We start from the raw sequence: 12048 nt of genomic DNA on the forward strand, positions 1-12048 counted from the left end.
AAAAAGACCCGAGGGGCTTTGCTGTGTTCTCAGCCATTGTGACTGGAATCTATACATTAGCCAAATCACATGCTAGTTTATGGAGGTTGAGCAATGGACAGATCTACATGTGGCAGTGCTATGCCAATTCCAACCTCAACAGCAGCTACAGATGAACCATGGGGAATATAGGAAAAACTTATAGGCTTCATGCTCGTATAAATAACTCAGGCAAAAAGGCTTGGGGGGACAGGAGGGAAGATTTAAAAAGCACTTGTATCTTAATCAAATACTGTATCATAAGAGCTACAACAAAATAAATAACTGAATAAGAACTTAATTCTTTAGCAAGTTTTGTAAAGTGTTAGATTTTTTTTTACAATTTTATTCTCAGGATGTGAACATCACTGGTAAGGCTGTTATTTATTGCCCACCTCTTGGTGCCCTGAGAAGGTGGTGGTGGGCCTTTGTATTGAACTACTGCAGTAGAGCAGTTTGATACAACTGAGTACTTCTTAGGCAACTTCGGAGAGCAGTTAAAGGTCAACCACATTGGCGTGGGGCAGGAGTCACATATAGGCCAGACCAGATAAGGACAGCACATTTCCTTCACCTTAATGAAGCAGTTGGGTTTTTACAACAATTCAACAGCTTTAATACCACTTTTACTTATATCTAGAATTGTTTTTAAACTGATTTAAATTCTCAAACTGCCATGGTGGGATTTGAACTTGTATATGTTGGATTGTTAGGCCAGGAGCTGGACTTTTAATGCCTGATGGGAGCAAGCACAGAGGCAGGTGGGCAGGTTTGCTGCTTTGCCAGCACCATCCCACTCAAGGGCAGTTTTACTGGAGACAGGATGGGAGACAGCAGGGCTACCTAGCCGGAAGCCGGAGGTGGACAATTAAAGGTATTTAAACGCCACTTAAGACCTATTGTCGGAGGCTGACTGGAATTTTCCATTTGGCCTTGGGGCACCCCCGAGATGTTGGGGACTAGGCCAGCTGCCTGGAGGCAGCCTTCCAGAGGCAGACTGAGGAGCTAACACATCAGGCAGGCTTTAAGGCCCTTCCCACTTGCCTGACCACAGCTGCGGCCACAGGCCTCCCTATGGAGGGGTTCCTCCTCCATGATGATACGGAGTCTATTTTTTATTTAAAAGTTAGAAATGTTGGAGAGAGGGTGCCTCATGATGGAGGTGCACTCTCTCTCTCTTACCTGAAAAGGCAGGCTGCTGCTGCTTGAGAGCTGGGGGGAGGGGAGGGCCTCCTATTGGCCCTTGAGTTTCAAGAGCCCACCTGCTGTTCTTAATTGGATAGCAAGCTTGCCCTCTGGCCACTAATTGGCCAATTTAAAGAAAATGACTGCCCGCTGTTTCTCACATAGTGCAGTGATGTGACCCCCATTTTACCCAAAACCCCAAATTCTGCCTCAGGCCTCTGGATTATTTGTCCACGAACATAACCAGTACACTACCGTGCTAGAAATTGCATTATAAATATATCTCTGAGGACTGTATCTTTTAGGTTGAGGTTGTAGTTGGTGTAGTACTACCAAGGGAAGATGTTTCTGTGCCTTAATCTTTCTATGATTCTATCTGACCATTGTTCAGCTTCCAGAGACCAACATGTGGCCTGGCATGTGATATTTTTACCTTATCTCAGCCATGTGATATATTCCTTTGCTGTATTACTAATGTGTGAACCAAGGCCCTGTTTAGACTGCAATATGACCATGACAAACACATAAAAATCACACACCAAATCCTAGACTATCTGTAAGAATGCCATGCTGGATCTATTAGCACAAGAATGTGGCTAAATCCCTTTCTGCCATTTTCCTATCTCTGTGACCTCCCCAAGCCCTATTACCCTCTCATAACTGTCCATTTCTCGAAACCTGCCTCCCTCTGCTCCACTACTGGTGATCACACCTTCAGCCATCTAGGCCCCATGCACTGGAACGATCTCCTGACGCCCCTCTGGCTGTACACCTCACTGTCCTTCTCCAAGGCCCTTCATAAGTCACATCATTTTGATCAAGCTTCTGGTCATCCCCCTAATTGCTCCACCTTTTGCCTCATTGTCCATTTTTGCCTGAATAAACCTCTGTGAAGTGTCTTGAAATGTTTTTATAAAATCGCTATATAAATGCAGGTGATTAAGAAACGTAGTATTGCAAATAAGATTTGTAAAATAAAACACAAAAATGACCCAAAACTCAAGAAGTCGTCGGGCAATCTGATAAAGGGACAGGCCAGGTTACCGCCTGAACATCATATTGTATTCCTTGTCCCACATCTCCCTTACCCTCACAAGAGATATGAGAATACTCACACTGACTCTTCACACAACCAAGAGAAGAGCTGTATGAGCCACATGGGAACTGATGCAGCAAAACAGAAAGAGGATATAAAAATAGGCAAGTGTTACAAAGGAGCAATTCTGGTGTAGAACCTCGCTTGCCGAGAATACTTACCAAAGAGTCACTGCACACAACCACGATTATTCATCCATTAATTTTAATGGACAGAAATTTATGGAGCACTTAGTGTGTGATTCCAGTGGGCGAGGCTCGTGCTGGGAGTGCATATTTTTAAAGCTAAACTTCAATGTTAATTCCAAACTAATTAGTAATTCACCCCAAACTGCCTGGTTCGAGGAATTTAAAAATAACTATTGGCACACATTGGTAGTGTAAAGGTTTTAATTGTATGATACTGAACACGATAGAAATATAAACCAACCGACACACCATGGGATGGACAAAGTGCTTCATTTATATAAACTTGTATAATATGATCCTAATATTATTTGTGATTTACAAAACTTTCACATATTTACACTTGTGACACAAATTCAGGTTTTATATTTATAGCTTTGCTGTGTACCAAACACATACCGCTGATCTAAACTCAAGTGTGAAAGAACAGTGGAATTTCATCTTGGGAAAAGCTAGTTATAAGTAGACACAAGCTTTTATTTTGCATGTATCAACCTTAATATTTATTGGTGATATCTCCCACAAAATGATGCACACTTAAATAGTAATCAAAATATAATACAAAATTCATATTTGATGGCACTCATAGTTTACATAATATAATATACCAATATGTATTGTAGAGTCACTGACAATAGATCAGAATATTACACATAAGGATAATGTTTACAAATTAGCACCGCTGGCAAAGAGCTTTATATGATGGGAGTGAATCGCAGGCCTTTGAGCAAGGAGTGTCAGTGCATCCCATTTGCAGCCTGCATGATTCTCTACTCATTAATTTGTGCCAGGAGCACTCAGTCAGAACTACCCTCTCCCCCACAACCCAACAACTGCCATTAACTTGGCTACTTTTCAATTGGAAATTTAACATTCATCCAGAAAGAATGTACCTAGTCAGAGTTTTCTGGTCTTTTTTCTCTGTTGACCTGAAATGATTAACTTTAATGTCCATTCACAGATTGTGATTAGAAAAAAATGAAATATTAGATATTATTGGGGGGCTTACATACATTTCAATACATCAGTATGAAGGAATTGTATCATGCTACACAGATTTCCTTCTTTTACCAAACACATTATTAATTAACTTAGCCATTGATTTTGAACCACTGGGTCTTCTTCTGCGGCTCCCATTTACATTCCTGATGGCCTTTGAAAACATCATTACCACCTCTTGGTGGTGTTCAGCTGCTGATAGTTCACAAAACTGGCATTTGTTTTCTCCAGCTAAGAGCAGTCCTTCCTCCTCTCTCACTTCTCTCACATGGCACAAGTCTTGCTTATTCCCAACTAAAAATATCACCGATGTAACATCTCTACATAAGTGAAGATAAATTCAATGGGTTAGGATAGTCAGTAAATTCCTAAACTTTTCAGCACTTCATAGCAAATGTGAAACAAAAAGTAAACTGCATATCTTCAGGTACAACTTTGTAATTACAAATTTACAATCCCATATATACAAGCTGCTGCAACAATGGGCTGGATTTTGTTGAGCGCTCGACTTCGGCTCTGTGGCTGGGGGCGGGAGTGTGCCGGAAAATCTAACTGGCAGTGGCCTGCCATGGAGCCCGATGCTAGGAGTGCTGGGCTCGAGCTTCCCAGTGGTGGCAAGGCTCCGTGGCAGCACCCCATTACCCCCACCTCGCTGCTGCTCGGCAATGGGCCCCAACTTTAAATATTTAAATAAAAGAGATGAATACGTTTAAATAACATTGACCGTGATCTTACAGGCTACTTGGGATCTTCCATGCAGCAGCCAGCACTCGCGCCTTAATTTTACCGTCCAGGGAAAGCTGGCACCAGTGAGGTGGGGAAGAGGAGAACTTAGGATTTTTAATGTAGTGGGGGGTGGGGGGGGGGGGGATGTCAAATCAGCATTTCTAGTGAGGGGGGGGGGGGGGCGGGAGGGTTGACCTCTGCCCTTTGTGCAATTGTGTTGGGGGCGGGGGAAAGAGTTCAACTTGGCAATGTAAGCGTTTTGAGGGGGGGAAGGGGCAACATTTTATGGGGGTGGAGGGGTAATATGCAATTTTTTCGACAGGTCTAACAGCCGTTTCAAATTGATGCCAGTGCCTGCGCAGAGGCAGCTGATGCCGTTGCGCATCGCAGAGCCCAGCCCAATCACGTGATTGGGGGTGGGTGACCCAACTGACATATGACAATGAGCCGCCACGTGCTAGATCGCACTGGCATGGCGGCGCACGGCTTTCTCGCCCACTGCCACTCCCAGCAGTGGGAATGTAAAATCCAGCCCAATACATCCCTTGTTCATACAACCCTGTTCCTTTAGTTCATGCAGATTGATTTCCAGTACTATAATATATTGCGATTGCTCCCATTTCCACTGCAATTTCAAATTCAGATTTATTCTGCATGTAGAATCATTGAATGGTTACAGCACAAAAGGAGGTCATTCAGCCCATTGTCTCTGTGCCAGCCCTTTGCAAGAGCAGCTCAGCTAGCCCCACTCCCCTGACTTTTCCTGAGAATGGAAAAAAAATAGCTTGATGGAGTTATCAGGCATTGAACTCCAGACCTCAGACATGCTCTAGCACTAAGCTACAGCCCAAAGCCCATATGCTAGTGCCAGAGGCTGAAAAGCTAATTCCATATCTTTGAGAAGAACTATATAATACATCTAACACTCAGCAATTACTGCATGCTGTAACATGGACACTAAAGCCCTGGGTTTCCAAGTATGCACTTTCTCTGACCATTCATATTAGGAACTTACAAGCACTGCCCCTGTGACTTCCTAATATCTCAGCGAGCAGCTGAGGCTTCCTGGACCACTCAGAAGATTGGCTCTTAAACCCCCAATGTGAATCTTCTATACCCTTCTCACCCCACCTCCTAAAAAGGGGCCAAACATCTACAGGTTAAAGTGCTAAATTATTGCCATGTTGTAAGGTCATATGTTTAGATTAAAGACGGAAACTTTTTTTTAGTCAAATGTGAATTTTTCAAATAAACTTGGAAAACTGATTTTTTTTGTGTATTTCGCTTATCTTGTTGACACAAACTATATTTCAAATCACTCCAAATTACTACTACTGGATGCCAAGTTGTTCACAAAAAAATGCAATTAGGTACTCTACTGACCAATACTAATCGTATATGAAATATTGTGAGTACTTTTCTTGACTGAAAGGAAAGCAAAAAATGTTAAAGCACCTAAAGTTTGGTTAAAAAGTCAATAGTAATAAGAAGCTGAGACTTGCTCACTTTAGACTTTCTTTGGGAAAAAAAAGTAATATTTTTGTAATAATTTCTTATGACCAGCAAGTAAGACAGATGTAATTTTTAAATGGATTATTAAAAGTCATGATTAAAATCAGTCAATCACAAGTCACCTATTATAGTGATCCTTCATCACTTCTCAAGAATTGAACAAGATATTTAATTGGCCATATAATACAAAGTTCAGTCTTCAGGCTGCAGTGTGTGTAACTATATAATAGCTCAACAGAAATTGAGAAAGTCCCTGTTTATCCACAAGACCCAATGTACAATAAGAACTCTTGTTGAAACACAAATGAGATGACTAACACCTTTATTTTTGAATAAGTGAGCTGAATCTAATTTAAATAGTTACTAAGAAAGGGAATATACAATTTTTAAAAAGAAAAATATGGTTTTGGGTCTTCATAGCTCATGCCATGGTAAATAATCAGATATACATATTCTAATAATTACAACTTTCAGAACACTGAGTCATAAAAGTAAACTCAACCAGGCACCACAATATAATAGTTTTGCCAAAGTTGATACTTGTGACAGCGCAAACATATTAACTGTATCAGTTGTCTAGGTTAAGGCCACAGAAGCGTTATTCTTTACATTGGGTAGAGAGCACAGATATCTGGGCAGATCATTTTATTTATTTCCAGAATTGGAAGTTTAATAGTTTATTACATGAAAATGGCAGCATTGCACATAAGATTCTAGATTTATAATTGCATTGCCAATGAACTGAAGATACAAGCCTAGATTTTCCAATCAGTGTAATTTTAGCCATTGGGCTAATGCAGGATTAAAACAACACTGATCAGAAAATCAAGACGATAGCATTTCCTGCTTTACTAGCAATGTCCTACGTGAACCATGCATCCATCCTGATCCACAATGATTTTTTTTTTACGAATTTTAACAAAAATCTCATACTTTATGTCCAAACAGCCTTCTTCCTCAAATAGATCAGGAGGATAATTGTTTGTCTGTTCCATTATTGTCCACTGAGAAAGTTAATACAAAAATCTATAGTACAATAAATTATATAGCGCTGCGCAGAGATTTAAATATTCAGACTACATATTCATTTCTGGACAATCAATATAACTTATTTTGCAATAAATCTGAGCTAATTAAAGGAGGTCACAGTTGGGTATTTAAATGACAGTAAGTAAACAATACACATCTTTTGTTCTCCATCCTACTCTGACCTTTCTATCCTCTGCCTCCCACACTATTGCAATGAAGCTCAATGCAAGCTCCTGGAACAGCACCTCATCTTTCTGCTAAGTGCTTTACAGTCTACCAGCTTTAACATTTTTAACAACTTTTGATCTTAATCACCAATCCTATTTTGTCTTGGACATTCTGGAAGCATTTGCACCTCCTCTGGACCCATCTTTTGTTTCTGTGTTTGTCCCCTTATCGCCTCCTTTTGCTTTTTGTTATTTTATCAGTCCTGCCTTTCCCCCTCTCACAGACCATTCCTGTTAGTTCTTTCTCTGTCCCTCCTTTTTACGGGTTCTGTATTTGTTTAGAAACCGTTGATCTCTAACAACTTCCAGTTCTGACAAAATGTCATCGAGCTGTTTCTCTCTCTCCCCAGATGCTGCCTGACCTGCTGAGTGATTCCAGCATTTTCTGTTTTTATAACACCAAAATTTTATTGCAGAAGGCTATACTGCTGATAAAGCATTAGGCACAGTGGCATGATAACTTTTCAGCAGCAGACTGTTCTGAGCCTTGCTTGGATTTGAGCACACTCAAAAATTATTAAGGAAACGATAACTCCTTTCAAATTTCAGTTGTGGCCCAGTCTAATAAACTGACCATAGATATGTTAAAACTTCTACCATGTTTATTTAGCACTCTGATCAAGCTTTTGCGGTATTTCACCTTCCTTGTGTTTCCTATGTGTATGAGTACCGGCACAGCTGGAAAAACTGTAGTTCCCCACTGTTATCACATGAGCACATACAAGAAACAATGATTCAAGATTAATATAATTATTCTTTCTGCTTCCTCCCATCACCCCCAAATGTTCACCCATCCATTTTTAAAGCTCATACTGGATACTTCCTTCAAAGATGGGAGCACTGTTTTTGGCACCGATTCCATGCTTGAGTATCATGCATTCCCAGATCAGGTCTACTGCAGGTTAAGTGTACAGCAGCTCAATCTATTGAACTAGAACAAAAGGCTTTACATAAAGAGACCACTGTAAATGTTATTCTATCTTAAGTTCTGATTGAATGAGACTGAGACTGGCCAATTACTGTCAAACAGAGGACTGCACTCTTCCTGTTGTAACTATAGGATTTTGGGTCTACTTACTATATGAAAGGAGATACAAGAATGTACATCTGATGAATGTAACATGACAAGAATATGATACATCATAAAAAAAAAATTCACCAACAAGATTGACGATTGTTGAAGTGAGAGGGAAAATCTAAGAGAACAGAATATGGGAAAAAGTTGCTGTAAGTGAGTTGGAGAGCCAGCTACTGAGTAGATATAAACAGCCCAAATCAAAGGCGTAACCAGAATTCCAGAGTAACGGAGTAACGTGCTCTTACCGCTTGCAAATTTCACTATTCAGTTCTCGGATTCGTCTAATGAGTGCTTTTGCAGAGACAAAGGAGGATCGATCACCAATATCGTACACCACAACAAACCCATCAGCCCAGTTCATTTGATCAATCAATGAGGACTTATTCTCAGAATGCTGGAAGAGAAAGGGTTGTTAGAAAAACACTGGGCAGTCTGACCTATGCTTTGAAGCATTTATTTAACTTACTAATCATCAATTCTAATTCATGAATTACATTTAGCTTTACTATCGTTAATCCATTCATAATATTGATGTTGCATTATAAAGTAATTGCAACCTTCAAATAGAAACAAAAAAGCTGAACTTTGGTGTCAACCACTGACATAATTAGAAAGTGAGATAAAACAGGCTGCAGACTCTATTGACAACTTTCATGAAAGAAAGTCATTAGCATTTATTGCACAAAATATTTGCTCATCACTCCTGTCTGCTGTTATCAGCTCTAATTCCCTACCTTTCCTCATATTCTTTTTTATTGTTCCTTTTCAAATACTTATCCAGTTGTTTTTCAAATGATCTTCACAGTCTTTTGTGGTAAAACACTCTCATGTCTGAGTAACCCTCTGCTTGAAAGTATTTCTTTTAACTTTCCATTTAGTTTCTCCACTGATGATCATCAAGTTATGCCCCTTGTTACTGAATTGTCTATCAGTGGAAACATCACTTTGCCATTGCAAAGCCTTTAATAACTTTGAAATATAGATTTCCTTTTAATCTTCTTTTTCTGTCACAATTCTTAGGACATCTCAAAACACTTCACATTGAAGGGATTACTATGCAAGTTCAGTCACTGGTGCTACTTTTTAAGCTTTACTACCTCCTCATAGCAATAACATATGGAACTGACTAACAGTTATTAGGCAACAATTTACACATTTTCAAAAAGAAGCCAAATACCTGAAAAGATCACCGTATCACCCCTATGTGACATGAGAATAACTGACATAACATTGTCAGTCTTCAGATAGAACGCCTTTCCTGCTACCAGCAGAAGAGGACTTACCCAGAAGAAAAACTTACTTGGGAACAAGGGTCGAATATTTCTAAATTCATTTGTCTCCCATCTATGGATAAACGTTTTTTGTAGATGCACTCTGCAAAAACAAAAATCGTTAGAACTATAATCAGAATATTACAAAGGACTATTGCAGCACCTTTCCCTGAAGATATGTTTTGGTGAAGCAATAATTTTAGTAATTAGAAACATCATTTTAACTATAAGAACACTAGATGTTAAGTCATCTATTCTGATGTAAACTTATGCATAAATCAAGTAAGTACTGAATGTTATTAGTTGTAATTAAAAGTTCGCATTTTTAAATATCATAGACAAGTTCAGCTTCTGGAGTAGCTGATTTAAAAAGAAACTGATTTATATTGAGCCTTATCACAGGATTTCCTAAAGAACTTCAGTACCATCATTCATTGCCACTGACAGGGAATCATTGTTTTAATGTAGGCAAACAAATATATTTGTGCACAAGATGATCCCACAAACTGCACATTTTGAGAGGTACTCAGGTTGGGGAACACGGCAGGTTTGTATTGTGGCAAATGCGATGCTTGTCATGGGCTGAAAGTTTGCAATGAGGCTTTCAGAAGTTTTTAAAGTTCTAATTGTGATTAAAATTAAGATAAAATCTAAGTCAAGGCATCATAAATAATAAAAACACCAATTACATTTCTTGTTATACAGGTTACTATAAAAATATTAATTCTTTAAGTAGGCACTTGCCAGTACTTTACAGTGAACAACATTACAAATATGAAGCACAGCATCATCCTACACAAGAAGTTATTTCTTGAAATAAAAACAGAAAATGCTGGAGATACTCAGCAGGTCAGGCAGCATCTCTCTCTCCACGGGTGCTGCCTGACCTGCTGAGTATTTCCAGCATTTTCTGTTTTTTTTTTATTTCAGATTTCCAGCATCCACAGTATTTTGCATTGGTAGAGATATTTCTTGACACGATTAATGTGGTTTTGCATGTTTCCACCAACAGAATGTACAGCACAATAACCCTTTAATTATATCGGTCCTCGTCTCCTTCCCAGAACTGCGGCCAAGTACGGATTGGAGCGGGAAAAGTGCTTTTTGAAATAAATTTATCAGCATCTTTCAAAGAAAATCACGCCAAGTTTGCAGGCGGGGCTGTTGAGTTCATGCAACGTGAGCTAAAATTTCTAAGAACTTCAGATCCAAATGCAGGATTGAGATCTTTTGCACTTACCGGAATTGGACGCATACTCGCCGATAAAACGCTTGGTTAGAAAGCGAACAATGAGAGCTGCAAAGAAATAAAACAAAAAAAAATTACACTTGGTAATACACGGGGGGCTCCTTAAACTGCCTCCAAGTGAAAATTGCACAGAAATACATTGGAAATAAGTTGACTCTTTGGAAATACACAGGCAGAATGATCAAAACAGCGACGCTCACTCACCGGATTTACCAACTCCATCGGTTCCTAACACAGCAAGTTTGATCTCATTCATGTTCTTCCCCCGGTAGACCGTCTTGATCCCAGTTGGTTGTGAGCTATAGTGAGCTGTTGCTTACTTGCAAGCGCGCTGATACCTTACCTTAATACTAGACTATGTGAGGCTGTTAACATCCCATTCGCTCTCCTGCTACACTAAAGCACATCCACAAGCCTTTCCCGGTTTGGATCCGGCCGCCGGGGAAACGCTTTATTAAAGTACGCCTGGGCTTGCGTCACTTTGGCTGACAATATTTCTCCCGGCCTCCAGGAGACGTGACAGTTCTGCATTTGGGGATCTTGCATATAGGAGCAAATCTCCAGGGGGAAAGAGTTGGAAAGTGGAGAGAGATCACAGATCCCTAGCAATGCACGTGATCCCTGCTTTGGAGGGGGTTGATGAATAAGGAACACTCCGCAAAATTCAGTGCTATGTTTTATTTTGATATATATATAAAGAAATGACAAGTCACTCAAAACTATCACAGACAATGCAACAAAAGAATCGTGAGTTGGATAAAAGAAACAGGACGATGTGGAAAAAGATCAAACCATAATAACATGGGAAGATTAATTTTTTGAGAGGACGCCAGAAAGTGCAGGAACAAGGAAACATAAAAGTGAAATAGTTACAGAATGCAACAGGAATTAACATTACAAGATAACATTGTAACAAAAACTTGAATAGTAGATACTACACATACAAACATTCCATAATTGCATCAGACATGAATCGTTGCAGCCAACAGTGAGATAAGTTTAACTCGTGAAAGCGGAGCCTACCCTTAAAAGTTTCAGTCATGGAAGGGTTACTGGTTATGTGCTGTCCTTAAGAATAAGCCTGGGTTGCACAATGCATGGGCTATTTAGACTTGCAATTATGAGATAGGATTAATATGTCAACAAAAATGTCCCAGCATTAATGAGAATCATGTTGGGATATTGACGTGCTGATTTTTTGGGGGGGTCACAGATTAATGCCACCTAATGCATTGAATGGATATTGTAAACAGTCACCTAATGCACAGGGAGATGAAAATCATTGCAGCAGAGTAGGTTTGTGTCCCGATTTCTTAAAAAAAACAAGTTCTATACCTGAAAACATTTGCAAGGCTACAACTATAGCAAATTTTACTATCAAGCTGATCATATTTTAACATACAAATGCCAAATCTAAACCATTGGAAATGCTCAGTTTGGGTTCCGCCAGGGCCAGTCTGCTCTGGACCTCAT

At 39.6% G+C, this 12048-nt stretch overlaps 1 protein-coding gene across 1 annotated transcript; it reads right to left on the bottom strand.

Moving 5' to 3' along the window:
* Nucleotides 1–2670: 2670 nt before the first annotated feature.
* rergla (RERG/RAS-like a) lies at nucleotides 2671–11059 on the bottom strand. The gene is made up of 5 exons (XM_068059706.1): nucleotides 10780–11059; nucleotides 10567–10623; nucleotides 9356–9429; nucleotides 8301–8449; nucleotides 2671–3803 (listed from the first exon to the last, which is right to left on the bottom strand). The coding sequence occupies exons 1-5, from the start codon at nucleotides 10829–10831 to the stop codon at nucleotides 3533–3535; spliced, it is 603 nt and encodes a 200-aa protein (XP_067915807.1). The 5' UTR covers nucleotides 10832–11059; the 3' UTR covers nucleotides 2671–3532.
* Nucleotides 11060–12048: the final 989 nt, after the last annotated feature.

Source organism: Heterodontus francisci, chromosome 27, assembly GCF_036365525.1.
Source record: "Heterodontus francisci isolate sHetFra1 chromosome 27, sHetFra1.hap1, whole genome shotgun sequence".
NCBI classification, from domain to species: Eukaryota; Metazoa; Chordata; class Chondrichthyes; order Heterodontiformes; family Heterodontidae; genus Heterodontus; species Heterodontus francisci.